The sequence below is a fragment of the Ursus americanus genome, chromosome 25 (genome assembly GCF_024610735.1).
Source record: "Ursus americanus isolate L20-20 chromosome 25, mUrsAme1.1.p, whole genome shotgun sequence".
Classification (NCBI taxonomy): domain Eukaryota; kingdom Metazoa; phylum Chordata; class Mammalia; order Carnivora; family Ursidae; genus Ursus; species Ursus americanus.
Genome location: NC_142151.1, coordinates 4,445,623 through 4,461,947, shown reverse-complemented (window position 1 = coordinate 4,461,947; position 16,325 = coordinate 4,445,623). Strand labels below are relative to the sequence as shown.

The following is a 16,325-nucleotide window of genomic DNA, read 5'->3' as shown; positions in this document are numbered from 1 at the left end:
GCCGCTCTGCCTACTTGTGCTCTCTCTCTCTAATAAATAAATAAAATCTTTAAATAAATAAAAGTGGTTGCTAACCCAGAAAAAAGAGCATTTTTTCCTTCCATGTAGAGTGTTAATAGATAGCATGGCAAAGTAGTATTTAATGAGCTTGTGGTTATATCTATGTACGTAGATTAAGTATTTTTTGATAATTAGGGACTAGGGGCACCTGGGTGGCTCAGTCAGCTGAGCATCTGCCTTTGGCTCAGGTCATGATCTCAGGGTCCTGGGATCGAGTCCTGCATCAGGCTCCCTGGTCAATGGTAAGTCTGCTTGTCCTTCTCCCTCTGCCCCTCCCTTGCTCGTGCACACGTGCACGCACACACACACACTCTCTCTCTCTAATAAATAAAAACTTAAAAAAATAATTAGAGAACAAAATATAATAACAATAAAAGGTATTTCAGTGAAACCCATTAGTCACGTACTGAGCATCTTCCATATTTAAACAAGAGCCCACAGGAAGGTCAAAGCTAAGCGTAACATAGCCTCTGCTTCGGAAAAGCTCCAAAGCCTTCCTTTATGAAACAGTCACAGATTCTGGATTTAGAATGATCTGTACCCAAACTAGCAGGCTCTCAGATACTCAGAGAAACGTGTTCCCCAGGTTGTCTCTTTAGAGCACATCCCTATTTCCCCGAGAGCGGCTGTGCTCAGTGCTAGGATTCCAAACAGCAGAGTGCTGCCTCGGCACCCCGATGCCCCTGTGTGTCGGCAGCAGGCCGGCAACCTGGGAACAACCTCACACACTAGCAGGTTAGTTCTGTGGTCTGGACGGAAGAGTCCTGATCCAGAACGGAGGAGACCTGGATTCCAGTCCTGGTTCTGCCTTTACCTTGCTTTGCCTCAGGCAGCGTCCCAGTCCTCAAGTCTTCCTGCTAGACAGACAATGGAAAAGGTCGAGGCTCCAGCAATGATGGAGTCTAAGCTCCCCCACACGCCAACGACTCTTACATTCTCTCTCCCTCTTTTTTTTAGAACTGAGATTAAAATGAATCGGACAGCGTATCACTTTCAAAGGCTCACACGAATGTTCGGTTCACCTCTCTTTCCAAGAAATGTGTTTTGAACATTGTCTCTCTGTATGAGTCTGGAACTTTTCCTGAGGATATTCTAAATAATCAACTCTCCCATCTTTTACATATTCTATGAAGTCTCTTAAGTACTGCAGAACTAACTCCATGTGTGTGTCTCTTGTACTTTCAGCTATCTCTGCATTTTATGTGCCCCTGCTTTAAAAATGTAATGACTCTGACAAATTCCACTTTCTTTTTTAAGATTTTATTTATTTCAGAGAGAGAGAGAGAGAGCACAAGTTGGGGCGGACAGGCAGAGGAAGAGAGAGAAGCAGACTTCCTGCTGAGCAGGGAGCCGGATGTGGGGCTCGATCCCAGGACCCTGAGATCACGCCCTGAGCCCAAGGCAGACACTTAACCGACTGAGCCACCAGGTGCCCCAAATGCCACTTTGTCTTAGGTATAACAGTCAGGGGTGCCTGGCTGGCTCAGTCGGTAGAGCATGTGACCCTTGGATCTCAGGGTCATGATTTCAAGCCCCATGTTGGGCGTGGAGGCTACTTTAAATAAATAAATAATTTTAAAAAGGAATAACAGTCAATTGTTCAGAGTTAAGCTATTTTTGCATGGAGGATTCAGAAAATCCCCATGCTACGTCTGCCCCCTCCCTCCACCTGTTCTTCTAACAGAGCTGCAGGGGTCTTATCTTCACTCCACACAACATGCCCCACTTCACACAACATTCCACCACCCCCGGGACACCGGACCCAAGCTGAGACCACTCAGATTCTCTTTGCTGGGAATTTGAATTCTGAGCAGAGACACACAGGTGTTTGGAGCAGAGTCTGGGGCTGGCTGCAGAGATTCCAGTCACTACCCTGGTTCTTGGCTTTTCTGGGTCCTGGTTGTGTGGTTCTCTCTGATTCTGTGAGCCACTCCAGTCTTTTTCAGAGTTACCTTTGGCCTAAATTGGGAAGGAACAGAGGGAAGGAAGGCAGGCAGGCAGGTCCATGATGCTAACCGGAACAAACTATAGTGAAGGACCAGTTTTTCCAGTTTTTGTGTTTAGTTCCCAGTCTGTCACTGACTGATGTGGTCATACTACATTTTGCCAGGATGCAGCATTCAAAACATCCAAAAACGATCTATACCATGTTCAGTGAGATGACTCCACTGTCCCATGTTGATGTTCGAAAAGGTTCTAAATCTTACTCTGAGTTTCTATACCCATCTTGCTGAGGACTAGCATCAGCACTGAGCTGGAGCTTCTAAGGGCCCAAGAGACTTAACCTCTGAGGCGCCTGGGTAGCGCAGTCGTTAAGCGTCTGCCTTCGGCTCAGGGCGATCCTGGCGTTCCGGGATCGAGTCCCACATCGGGCTCCTCCGCTATGAGCCTGCTTCTTCCTCTCCCACTCCCCCTGCTTGTGTTCCCTCTCTCGCTGGCTGTCTCTCTGTCACATAAATAAATAAAATCTTTAAAACAAAAAAAAAAAAAAGAAAGAAACTTAACCTCTCCCCGAAGCTGGGATGTGTTAAAGCTGCTAATGTCTACACAGTTCCTAGGGGAAGCCCACTCAGAAGTTTTGCTTTTCCTCCTAACTTGTTGGCTGGGATTGCTCCAACCTGATCCCACCCACCCACCCCTCCTCCTCCTTGCACTCACTGTCTCCAGACTTCTTATATTCTCTGTCGAACAAGAAGTTTGCCACCATGTCTCTACTGTGAGGATAGCAGCCTGGACCCCTTGGCCTATCTCTGGAAGAATGAACAAAGTTTTTAGCAGTTCAAAAAGAAAGTGCCCTCTGAAAGAAAAGAAAGCAGGGACTCACACAGATATGTGTACATCCCTGTTCATAGTAGTATGAGTCATAGTAGCCAAAAGGTGGAAACAACCGAAACGTCCTTGAAGGATGAATGGAGAAACAAAATGTGGTCCTGTACATTCAGTGGAATATGGTTCAGCCTTAAAAAGGAAGGAAATTCTGCTGCATGCTGTAACATGGATGAGCCTTGAAAACATGGTGCTGAATAAGCCAGACACAAAAGGCCAAATATTATATGATTCCACTTGTATGAGGTAGCTAGCCTAATCAAATTCATAGAGACAGAAAGTAGATGGTGGTTGCCGGAGACCTGGGGCCGCGAGGAATGGGGAGTTCGCGTTGAATGGGTGCAGAGTTTCAGTCTGGGAAGATAAAAAATTCTGGAGATGGTGGTGGTGGTGGTTGCATAGCAATGTGAATGTACTTAATGCTACGAAACACTTAAACATGATTGCGATGGTAAATTTTATGTTAATTATCTTTTACCACACACACACACAGATCTGGAAATTAAAGTTTTGAGAAGAGAGACAGAGGGCCCTAAGAGAGCTTTCTTAGAGGTAGCTTCGGGTTGTGCCATTGTGAGTGCCCACAGGTATTGAGAAAGACTTCAGCGGGTTAAACTTCTCAGAATGTCAGGGCTGCGATCTGTCAGTTCATTCAGGCCCTAGCCCAGGGTTGTGGCCGGAAGACCCCTAAATAGTTCTATGATGATAAACATGCCGGGCCCCTCTTGTAACCCTCCTTGTCATTCATTCATTCATTCATCCATTCACTCAGTCAGTCAGTCAGTGCGTCAGTTAGTCATTCCGCATGCGTGAAGTGCCTGATCTCTACAATGGGAATATAAAATCAGGCCCAGGTAGTTTAACCCCTCTCTGAAGCAGGGATGTGTTAAAACTGCTGATTTCAGCTGATTTCTACAGTGGGGGTACAGTGATGAACAAGGCCTGGCTGCTGCCAGCACGGTGCTAATTTGCAGCCCTTTCCTCGCGCAGACTCCGTCAGAGTGCCACTGAGCTCCGGCAGCTGCAGACACGCACCGCGGCGTGATGCGCGGCCTTGAGCCAAGAATCAAAGGCCTAGGCTGCAGCCTGGCCTTGGCACTGGCTTCTGTTTGACATTAAACTAATCTGGTAAGCTATCTGTGGCTCTCTGTGTCCCCTCGGCCATGTGGAAATGCCTCACAGGATGGGGGTAAAAGTAAAAATGAGACCAAGAGTGTGAAAGAGCTCTGACATAAAACATGAGCAGGGGGGCGCCTGGGTGGCGCAGTTGTTAAGCGTCTGCCTTCGGCTCAGGGCGTGATCCCGGCGTTCTGGGATCGAGCCCCACATCAGGCTCCTCCGCTATGAGCCTGCTTCTTCCTCTCCCACTCCCCTGCTGTGTTCCCTCTCTCGCTGGCTGTCTCTCTGTCACATAAATAAATAAAATCTTAAAAAAATATATAAAAATAAAACATGAGCAGGGTCGGTCGACGTGGGCATGGGGGCAAACACGCAACTCGGGCTTCTGCCGTCGGCTGGTCCAACCTGTGAGGCTCCGTTACGATAATGTTTTGTGGAAAGGAGAAAAGTAGAGTCCCCGGATTCCTCTCTTGTCACCATGCCTTCCCTGTCCCGTTCATCGCCTCTCTTTCCCCCAAACAGGTCATAATAACCCCAGCTTGGCGTTGGCAAGTCACCTTCATCAGCCCTCCCAAATCCAGCAGCTGGCAGCCCTTCAGATCAGATAATGCATCTGATTCGTTTTCAGGCCTGTGCAGAAAAGAGAAGGGGCTCCACAAGCTGTTTAAAAGAGTGTGTTGTTCTAAGAGGAGACATCAGGTGGAGAGGGAGGCGGAAGGTGTGGCTCCTGACTTCTGTTCCCAAACCCAGTCCTTGTGTGGCCCTAGAAAACTTTCTTGGCTTCGGGGCTCCTCTCTCTTCCTGCTTCATTTGGATCCCATTGTGTTTTCACTCACCAAACAAAAGGGTGTGTGTAAGATAATTGTTAAGAAAATTTTGTTTAATGAGTCAGGTGCTTGGGTTTGAAAATCTCAGCTCTTTTATGTAGAAGTTGTGAGGTTTGGGCAGATAGGTACCCTCCTCACTGCCCATGGCCTCAATTTTCTCATCTGTAAAATGGGAATAATATTAATATCTACCTGAAAGGATTGTTACGAAGATTGAATGAATGAATGCTTAGCACGCTGACGGGCCTGAAAAACTACACAGATATTAGCTGTTGTGTTTATTCTCTGTTAAACGTACTTGGTAGTAACCTGTTTAGTGGGTTGAGTCGGGTAATGCATGGAGGAGGGCTTTGTCAACAGTGTTGCTCCCCTCCCAGGTCCCTTTTGGCGTTTTACTGTAGTAACCCCACAATCTTCATAATTAACATAGTTATTATCAAATATTCCCACTTCTCCCCTCTTGTCTCATTAGCTGGCTGGGTGGGGCTCGCTCTTCTCTTTTTCAAAGTTCTTCTTCCCTCCCAGTCTTTTTTTCCAGGCTTTGTTTTTTTCCTTCTGGTTCCAACTCTTTCTTTCTAGAACACCTTCTGTGTGACTGAAGGTCCTCCCAGACCTATAACTACGGAAACCACTCCTCTCCCTCAAGTGGGGGTGGAGCCACCTCCACCCAGTTGGGAAAGAGTTCTGGGATCTTGGGCCTCTACTGCTCCCTCCTCCCGCCTAAAAAGAAGTAAAAGAAAGAGCACTGCCTTTTGACTAGCTCCTGGGCTGTTGTTCCAGATGGCTCCAAACCGTCAGGGCTTCCGGAGGTAGGCAGTGTCAACCTTCAGGTGCATCCTGGGGATATTTCTGCTGAAATGACTCCATTGCCATTTTACAGAACCAGGGTTTTCCTATTCCTGTGCTGCTTCTCCTGAACTCTTTGGGACGGCAAAGACCAGTTCCCTTATCCCCAGAATGGTTTGCAGAGTGTCTTGCCTGAGGTTCCTGCAAGCCTGGAAAATCATCAAGTAACATCACATTATTCACGTCCAGTTAGCCTAGCTGTCTAATGTGGGTCTGTCTGTTTGCATAAAGCAGAACTGGCTCGTACATGTCCTGCATGTGCGCACAGGTGTGAGTGCCAGAACACGCACACGAGTCCATAGACATGTTGGTCCTCATTCTTTTTCTTTCTTTCTTTCTTTCTTTCTTTCTTTCTTTCTTTCTTTCTTTCTTTCTTTCTTTCTTTCTTTCTTTCTTTCTTTCTTTCTTTCGATTTTATTTTTAAGTAATCTCTACGCCCATCACGGGACTCGAACTCACAACCCCGAGAGCAAGAGTCTCATGCTCCACCCACTGAGCCAGCCAGGCACCCCTCAGTTTGTATCTTTCTATCTATTACAGCAGTTAGCTGAGTTCTGAGTATACAACAAGTGCTCAATACATGCCTGCTGATTTGTTGGTTCACTGATTCATTAATTCACTCTTTCCCAACCTGCTATTTGCTTACTCTTGAGTACCACTAAACTTCCTCTTTGAAAGATGCCAGGAAGGGAAAGGATTGTCCCCCATTTTCCTACATGTTCAGAAGCTTGTCTGTGTCCCAGTCCAGAAAGAAGACTGGAAACAACAAGCCTTGTGGCTTCCATGATGATCTGAGGAACCCTAAAACTACAAGTGGTCCATGTCTAGATCCACAGATGATGAGAATACCTTTTCAGTTGGCTTGGGTGAGTCTTAGAAGTCCTGGACCCTTTTATCTCTAGGTTTTCCTGAAACCATCCCACTGATTGCATCAAGGGTCTTCAGTCAGAATTCCCCTTGGACAGAACTGTGTGTGTGGCTGTAATTGTCCTGTTGACATGGACTAGAAGATGAGGCCTTAAATGTTGTTGGGGGTTTTGGTTTTGTTTTTGTTTTATAATAATGATGATGACGATATCCTAGAGGTGCCTTGGGACCTGGCCAAATCTTCCGGGGCCTCTACCGATCAAATCCATGGCTCGGGGAATGGAAAGTTACAAGCTGGGCTGTGTGCACACAGACCCTACGTTCCCAGAGCAGCGGCAGCCCCATAGAAAGGGCATTTACCCTCTCTATCTCCTCTCCTCATCTACCCCCTTAAAGTTTTATGCTTGAGTCTGGATGTTTGAGTGAACAGGAAGTACCGACAGCAGAGCTGAAATATACAAGCTCATACTTGGCACAGCTCTGATGCCTTCTTTTGGGCCCCCTTTAGGTGGCACCCAACAGGGCAGTAGGTACAGTCCCTTGCGTCTCGCTGGCAAGCCTCAGCCTGCCAGCAGCCAAAACCATTACAGCAGCTCAGGTGCTGGCTTGGCAGGGAGCTGGGGAGCAGCTGGCTGTTCTGGTTCCTGAGCTCAGCACTAAGCAGCAGCAGCTTGGGGGTGGCGGTAGGGGGCAATGGGGGAAGAGACTCATCAAGGAGGAGCTAGGGAGACACCTGGACCCCACCTCTCTCCTAGTCTTCATTACCCCCCTCCCCAGCACACACCTGTGCTGGGAGAGAGAGTGAGCTGACTGAGCAAACCACTTCTCATCTTCCTCCGGGCCAACGCCTGCTCCCAGACACAATGCTGGATTGTTTACCTTCATGTTGGGAAGGAAGAGGCTCAGAAATCAGGAAGGGGGGAGCAGGCCTATATGAAGATGCTTTCATGTCCAATTTTTAGCTGTTTTGGGATACTTGGGTCTCCACACTCCCTCTTGCTTTTCTTTGGCTTATATGGAGAGGTGTCTGTGGCCAAGTTAGAAAGAGTAAGGAAATAGTCTGGGACTGTGGGGGAGGGGGGTTGGCAGGTGTGGGTGGTGAGGGGGAGTTAATAAGGGAGGGGACAGTTTGGTGACTAAATGAGTGCCTGACACCAGGTGATAATGATGGTGATGGTAGAGGTGGACGGAAATCCTCATGTATTCAGTTGAGACTGGTGGAATTAAGGACACGAGCTTTTGTCCTCGGTTCAAATACTGGCCTCTTTCACTTACGACCTCTGACTTTCAGCAAGATTTTTAACTTCTAAGCCTTGTTTTCCTGAAATATTCTATATTTCATTTAATATGAGTATATATATGCATATAGGCCTCACACATCAATGTTAACTGGTAAGGTTACGTGAATAATAAGTCCTCTTGCATCACGGTGTCCTGGGCTGGGAAAGAAAGGTTAAGGCACACAGCTCTGTCTCTGCCACTGGAGCTTTGTGTTTGCCTCAGGGACTTCCTCCCAGGTGACAGTCCCTGGTATCATCCCTGACTGGCTGTGTCACTGCAGGTTTGCAGGGGGGGTGGGGCTCCAGGCCCTGCTAGCTTCTAGACATAGGGGCTTTGTTCTGCTGAGGACATGTGACTGGCCCTAAAGGGCACTCCAAGGTCAGAGCCACAGAGCCACAGAGTCTTGCTTTTTTGTCCTAGGACTCAGTGCTGGTTGCTGGCATTTGTGGAACCGTGCCCTGGGTGGCATGACCTCACATTCCCTTGGCAACCTCTTGTCCTCTGGATTCATCACCTCTCCTCTGGACAGACGCTGGGCTACTAAACAAAATCTCTGCATTCACCCTGGATCCTTGGGTCCCTTACATCTGATGGAGCCTTTCGGGACCAGCCCTCCTAGGCTCCTCCTTCAGCCCACCTTCCCACTGCCCTGGAGGTCAGTCGGCTTCCTGTTTTTCAAAGAGAGTTTTATTCAGGGAAGGTTCTAGGTGCTAGCTCTTTCCGGTGGAGCCCTGCTTCAGGCTGGAGAAGAGCTTCAGAAAGATCATTTCCATGGCCCCCACCTGCCCCCCAGTGCTTCCACTTCTCTTTCAGACATTACTCCCAGCTCCACCTCTCCTGGGGACACCCCAGCCTAGGCTCCCCATCTTAGGAAATGGCACCTCTAACCTTCCAACTGCCCAGGTCAGAATCTTCAGATCATTCTTGATTCCTCTCCTCATATCCAATCCGTGAGCAAAGCATGTCAGCTGTACTTTGAAAATCTATCCAAAAGCTGCCCGAACCATAAGGGACTTCCTTTCCTCCTGGTGTAAATGTCCCTGTTGACCACATGACAGCCTGCCAAGGGAATCAGGCCAGAGGTCAGGAGAAATGAATGTAAGTTTCGGGTCTGCCACATTGTGATGAATAATAAAATCATAAGCTACAACCTGCTTATTACTGATTATGTTCCAGGGACTAAGTCCTTTACGTGGATTATCTTATTCACTGCGTGACCTTGGGCTGATGACTTCACCTGTCTGTTTCTGTTTTATCATTTCTAAAATGGAGATGACAACAGTCCATGGGGAGATTGTGAGGAGGCTGTGAAATAATGTACGTGAGAGTCTTTGAAAAAAGCACCAAGGGATAGATGTATCCCATATTTTCAGCAAAGAGCCAATGTGATCATCTTCAGGCCTCTGAAGAGTTCACATTGCGCCGAAGACAGATGTTGGCAAAATTCCAGCTGATGGTGAATTTGATAGCCCAGCTTTGTGAGGGCAGAATGTGAGGCCCATGGTGGTGCTTTATCTGTCACCTGAGATCGGGGTGTCTGTCTCCTGGCACAAGTGTGACACCTGTTGCAGGAGAAACAGGCCCTGGCAGCTGGCGCCCTGGGAGGAGAGGTCTGGCCAGGAGCAGGAGGAGTTCACTTATCAGAGGGCAAGTGACAAGTGTCAATAGTTAAATCAGCACGTTCTTTAGCTCCAGGTTCCCCCAAGGGGCAGAGCAATACCTGGGGATCCACTGACAGGGTTAATACACAGGCAAAGAAACGGGAAGAGGAATTACCAAATGCCCAGCACACTGCCTGATGCCTGATACCACTCAGTGAAAGTTAACAGGGGGGTGGATGGGCAGTGAGGAGGAAGGGAGAGTAATACCCGGGAAACAGACAAAAAGCATCATCCACTGCTTTGCTACCACTGAGTCCCTGCTGGCCCACAGTCTGCTTGCTTCTCTGGTCGGTAAGCAAAGAGAGAAGAGAATAAGAGAACTACTGGCCATTTGCAGTTTACAAAATTGTAAAGGGGCTTGAACTCATATCTGACTCCCAGGTCTGGAACCCCAAACTCATTGAGGAAGGAGTGCTTACTGAGTACTTACAGTGTGTCAGATTACTTGCTCAAGCAGTCATCATTTATAAGTGGTAGATAGACAATTAGGTCTGACTCTAAAGCCTTGCTTGTCTTTCTTCTGTAGTCTGAAGTCTGCAAACGGAATTTCCTACTCCTGAACTTACTAAAGGCTGGGCTGTTGGCTACTCCAGTCTCTAAGTATCTCAGAGCCATCTCAACACCTGTGACCAGGTGCAGGGCCTGGTTGGCTTTCACCTCACTGATAGCCTCTGTCCCCCAACCTCCCACCAGTGGATTTGTGCTTGTTCACTGAGAGAACCATCTCTTACCTTCTTTCACAGAGAAACAGAGCCAGACACCAGGTAAAGGTGATGAAGGCAGATTTTATTCAGTGCTATCATGATATAGGAAAGAGAGTTCAGGAGAGAACTGAACTCAATTCTGAATACAGCAAAGACAGCTGGGGATTTATAGCCAGCAAGCAGAGTGAGGGGGCCAGGAGATGGAAAATTACCAAGAGGAGATTCTTGGGGGTAGGGGGATTCTTGCTAAACTGGCCTAACAGGATTCTTGCCAAAAGCAGGTTGAGGACTTAGACATCAAGCAAGGGTGGGAGGATGAGGAATTGATCAGGTATCAAAGGTGGGGGGGATTCCTTCTAAAAATACTTAATAGGATTCTTCCTCAACACGGGGCTGGGCCAGCCAAGCACAGGGCCCAAGGACAAGGCCTACTCAGAAGGAGGGCTCAGAAGAGCCTGTCTAAAATTTGGTAAAGGAGACAGTCTTCATCATTTCCCAGGAAATGCCAGTGATAGTTTACTGTGTCTCGGGTTGTCTCACCTTTGGTGTGATTTCCAAGAGTCAAAGAATTTTTCTGGAGCTGAAAACTAGTCTATGAGAAAGAATGTACATCTGAGACATACTGTAATTCCCATCGATAGGGGAAGTAGTGTTTTTATTATTTCCTCACAACTTTGTCTAGAAGTAGATAGCTTTTAGTTGTAAGAGCAAAGTCAAGGAAGAGATGACCCAATCATTCAGAGGCAGAAGCAAGGCAGAGCCTGCCCACCCCTCCCCACCGTGTGACTCATTCATCACCCAGGCACCTGAGCTCCCCAACCACTTGCCAACCGCTCCTCGGACTTGGAAAGGGCTGGCGCTCTTAAATGTGTCCTCGTTGGGATTAACAGATGAACAAACAGCTCTCTCCTGAGCTCATCCAGAAATGCAGGGTGTGGGTCTGGGAGCATTCTTTCTCTTCCTCCTTCCCATATCCTCACCTCACTTTATTGGCCCCAGAATCCTGCTTCCCCAGGACATCCCCCTGCACTGAACTAGTCTGACCTGTTCCTGCCTGCCAGCTGGCCGGCCATGGAAACAGGAGAGACCTTGATGGCAGAAGGATAAGCCTGCAGAAGTCTCCATAAACATAACATGAGCAGAGGTTTAAAGTCTGTGCAGAAACCCAGAGGCACAGATCCCCAGCTGAGGCCTCTGCCCCTGGGACTCTTCAAAGTTTGTGCCAAAAAGTGCCCACAGGAGAAAATGTAGGCGGAATGAGAAAACGCTGGCTTGTGAGACAGGGAGGCTTTCTGTCTGATCTGGCTTCAAAACAACTCACTCTGTGACTTTAAACTCTGCGCTGCTCTTTCCCAATCTGTAAAATGGGGGTCATCAGACCAGGCCTAGCTCACAAGATTCTTTTAATTAATTAATTAACTTATTTGAGGGGGGCACGCATGCATGCGCACACGTGGGAGAGGGGGAGAGAGAATCTCAAGCAGATTCTGTGCTGAGTGTGGAACCTGATGCAGGGCTGGATCATGACCTGAGTCAAAATCAAGAGTCGGATGCTTAACCAACTGAGCCACCCAAGGCACCCCTCTCACAAGAGTCTTATAAGGCTCAGATGAGATCATTCCTCTGAGATGCTTAGTAAGCACTAAAGGGCCGCATCAAACAGAACTGGAAGAAAAGCATCCCCCTACCATGGCAACCCCCCTCCCGGAGTCAATTACATAAACACACAAATTGTTGGTATCCACCTTCTGCCAGCCCACATTCATACATTGTGCTCTTTCCTCTGTGGCTTGTTGGCTGTGTCTCGACTGGGCTCACAATGGGGTTCTTGACACTTCTGCTCTGGGCCAGCTATTGGCTCCCAGTGGTCAGGGACCATGAGTCTAACTCCTTTTGTGCAGCACCCACCACATCTTGATGGAGTTGTTGGAGAGAGAGTAGTAGCCCAGTGGGGATCTGGACACTTGGGAGTCAGTCTTAGCTTTGTTGCTCTTTGTTAAGTGAGCTGAGAGAAGTCATTTGGCCGGCTGGGGTCTCATTTTCCTCATCTGAAATGAGGACCAGATGACCTTGAAAGCCTCTGCTAGCTCCTGATAGTCTATGATTCGGGTTCATGGCCAGCAGTGGTTTGGTTTCACATATTCAAAGTCTGACAGTCATGCCCGAGGGGCCCCCTTGACATGTGGGGGGGCTTGAACCCTCCCAGTGCATGGCCGTGCTAACCACCGAACCCTGACTCCTGCAGCCTCACCCTCAGCACAGCGCTTTGCTCCTTAACTCTTCGCTGGGACCCCAACAGTTTCCTGTTCCCCACCAGCGAGACAACCCTGCTGTCTTCCTGGGCTCAGAGGAAGGGGACTGAGTGAGAAAGGGATCAAGCTTAGTTCCACTGCCTTTCACAACAATTTCCCCACAGTGGCTTTCAGGAGCAATCAGCCTCAGAAGGCAGCTGGGGAAGAGTCAGCTCGTAATGTCGGGCACACTCCATGGACAAATGGATGGTGTTCCATTTTCACCTGCCCTGGCTCGTTCTCTGATTATGGAAGACAGCAAATTTTAATGTGCTAGGAGCTCATTTCCTCTCCCTCTGTGCTACTGACCTTGGCTAAGGTTGTAACTATCTCCCGACCCTCCCCCCACTTCATGCCCATTGTAGGAAGAGGTGTGAGGAGTGGCAGAATGGAAGAAACTTAACTCTTTTATTCCCCCCAAATCTACAGACCTATGAGGTCTTCATGTTCTGTTGACCTTGTTTCTCTCTTCTTTCCCTTCCATAGGATATGGCAGCTGGAGAGAACTGGCCAAGGCTCTGGCCAGCAGGAACATTCCAGCTGTGGATCCAAATCTCCAGTTTTATCATCCCCAGAGGCTGGGCCCCAAGGTATGTGGTGGGGCCAGCCCATTTTCCCTACTAGTGCATTAACATGGGTCCTCAGCTGTCCATGACCTTATAGCCTTAAGGGAATCCCCTACTTTTCTGTGGTAAGAGAGGCCAAGGAGAGAATTCCTGGAATTGTACTCGGACATCACAGGATCTCGTTAGCTGGGTGGGTAGAGATGTCCATCCCGCCCTCCTCAAAGCCTTCCTCATGCAGCTCAAGAGGCCCAGAATTGAACTGGTCCAGGCATGTGGCCTTCGTCTCCAATAGCAGCAGAGAGCTTAAGGCAGAACCATCACGTCCTGCCTCCTGCTGGCCTGAGGCCTAGGCTGGTGCCTTGGTAATGATCCCAGATACTCACTGTGAAGAGTCAGAGATGAGGAGGTAGGCGTCATGTATAGCTGCAAATGGCTGGGGCACAGATATGTCATGGAGCATTTTTTCTATAGTGTTTCTTGGGCCCGTGGTCCCTAGGGAGGTAGGAAGCGCTCTGGGTGGGAATTAAGGAAATCGAGGTCTAATTCAGTCTGGAACCCTAAGATTGAGCCTCTGAGCCTAGAAGAGACATGGATCTCCAAGGCTGGACCAGAAACAAACTGAACCCTCGAACCTGCATGGTGGGTAGGGAAGGGCTGGGATGTCCCCAAGGGACTTCCACTTGTTAAGGACAAATGAGTGACAGACGTGGGCAGAGTCCTGGGGGCATGTAGAGGAAGACCGAGGTAAGTTCCTGTTCTCAGAAGACTGATCTAATCAGGAATTATTTTTCAAAAAAAGAAAAAGAAAAATTTTTTTCCATATGGGAAGACAGAAAATTCAGGAAAATAAAAGAACCTTAGGAAAGTATACATTGATGAAACTGTAAGGGGGTGTCTTTCTGAGGGACACAGGGTGAATAATAAATGGGAGTGTCCCTTATATTGATAAGCTTCCCAGGGGCAGGGACTATGTCTCCTGGCCCTCTACCTCCCCACAGGCACTTTCAGGGGCTCCCAATCCTGGTATTCCCACCAAGTTCATTCTTCACTCTTTCTTCTGCCAGGACCAAGACGTGGATCGAGGTGGGAGTGGTAACAACAGCTACCTGAGGTGGAATAAGCCCGTCCCCTGGCTCTCAGAGGTAAGGGATTCTCCGCTGCTCCTGTTCTTGGAGATGGCCAAAACATTGTTTTCACAGATAATTCCAGAGACCATAGAAAATTTTCTTCTAGTGGTTACTATTAAAAATTTTCACCCAGGGGTGCCTGGGTAGCTACTCGGTTCAGCGTCTGTCTCCTGATTTCGACTCAGGTCATGATCTCAGGGTCTTGAGATTGAGCCCCAAGGTTGGGCTCTGCGCTGGGCTTAGAGCCTGCTTAACATTCTCTCTCTCCCTCTGCCCGTCTTCCCCTCCGCAACTCCCCCTACCCCCGCCACTTGCGTGAGCTCGTGCTCTCTCTTTCTTTCCCCCCAGTCCCCCCATTTTTTTTTTTTAACCTGATTTGGGAAAAAGAAAAGGGCTTCAGGCTCATTCAGTTTTCTTCCTTTAGAGAAGGAGAGCATTTGCTCTGAGCCTATTGTGTGCTGGTTTTTGCATATCACCCCATATCAGTTTTATGACCCTGTAAGATAGTATCATTGTCCTCATTTTATAAATGAGAAAAACAGGGCTCAGGAAAGCTACATGACTTTCACATCCACATCATTCTTAAAGATAGGCTTCCCAAACTGTCTTTCTTGGACTAGTAAGTCTCATAAGGTATTCCAGGAAGAAAGGAGTCCGTTGTTAATTAAATAAGGCTTCAAACTATATACTACATGCACTTCTTGGAAATACACAATAACATAGGAAAGTTTCCGAGAAGTTCTGTAGTGAGCTGTTCAACTTAGTTTAGCTCAGCAGGTACCAAACCTATGTGTCTCCTGCCTTTTTTTTCCCCCATGAAATATCTCTTAATATTCTACGAAACTAGTATTCTAAAGAACATACTCTAGGAAAAGCCGCTTTAGAAGAAAAAAATTTTTTTTAAAGATTTTTTTATTTATTCATTTGACAGAGATAGAGACAGCCAGCGAGAGAGGGAACACAAGCCGGGGGAGTGGGAGAGGAAGAAGCAGGCTCCCAGTGGAGGAGCCTGATGTGGGGCTCGATCCCAGAACGCCAGGATCACGCCCTGAGCCGAAGGCAGACGCTTAACGACTGAGCCACCCAGGCGCCCGCTTTAGAAAATTTTTATAGGAAGTGGTTAAACGTGTGAATAAGAGTTGCTATGATACCTTTCACTTATATAGGATCTGAAAGATTCTTTTTCTTTGGTAAATAAACTGAGGCACAGAGAGGTTAATTAACTTGCTTATGCCAAGATTCCATAGTAGCATGGTGCTTTGGGGGTGAAAATTTTAAATTTGGGCTTCATATTTTACAACTTGCCCATAACCCAGTGCCTTTTCATCCTGAGACCTGTGGACACGTATTACTTTTCTTGGCTGAGTGGTATTGGCCAGCCCACTGTCTTTATCCATAGCTGTCACAGATTGAGCTTTCCTCAGCCTGCATGATTTATTTCCAATCCACGTATTTGCTGTGGGGCAGGAGTGAAGGAGGCAGTATCGTGCTAAAAGTAATGTGTTAGGTTATCCATGCCGTGAAACTGCCTCCGTTTAAAGCCTTGAGAGAAGACGGATTACAACACTGGCACACCCGTACTAGGTGACATCATCAGGTGATTACCCCCCACCTCACCTGGAGTTTCGACAAGAGGGTGCCTTAAAAACCATTGATCCAGTGATCTAGCCCTTCAGTCCTTTGAGGACAGTTGGGATCATTTTCCTTTCTTTATATTTTTTGTTGTTGGTTTGTGTTTTTTTAAGATTTATTTATTTATTTGAGAGAGAGCAAGGGCAGGGCGGGTGGGGGGGGAGGGGCAGAGGGAGAGAATCCCAAGCAGACTCTGTGCTGAGCAAGACATGGGACCCGATCTCACGACCCCGAGCCCATGACCTGAGCCGAAATCTCCTAAGAGTCCAGCACTCAACTGACTGAGCCACCCAGACACCCCGGATCATTTTTCTTAATGAACCAATTATTTTGAAAGATTACGACTGCATAACATTCTGCATTTAATAATCATTAATTTCCCCACTTTTTTTGGCCAGTCAAGGATGGAGATATATATGAAATTAAAACTGAACAAACAGTAAATAGTGATTAAAATAGGATTAACTTTTTAAAGAAATACTTGATTTTTTAATAAGTATATATGGCCTTTTGGTGAT

General features: G+C 47.6%; 1 protein-coding gene and 1 long non-coding RNA gene across 4 annotated transcripts in view; one reads left to right on the top strand and one right to left on the bottom strand.

The window, feature by feature from the left end:
• The window catches only part of B4GALNT3 (beta-1,4-N-acetyl-galactosaminyltransferase 3), an 86,802-nt gene that overhangs the window by 48,109 nt on the left and 22,368 nt on the right, over positions 1-16,325 (top strand). For both annotated transcript variants that reach the window (XM_087855530.1, XM_045774557.2), the window contains exons 2-3: positions 12,969-13,072; positions 14,113-14,190. In XM_087855530.1, coding sequence (XP_087711656.1) covers positions 12,969-13,072; positions 14,113-14,190 — 182 coding nt within the window. The remainder of the gene's footprint in view (positions 1-12,968; positions 13,073-14,112; positions 14,191-16,325) is intronic.
• Positions 1-16,325, bottom strand: part of LOC148107743 (uncharacterized) — a 41,141-nt gene that overhangs the window by 20,199 nt on the left and 4,617 nt on the right. The gene's annotated exons all lie outside the window — the stretch shown is intronic.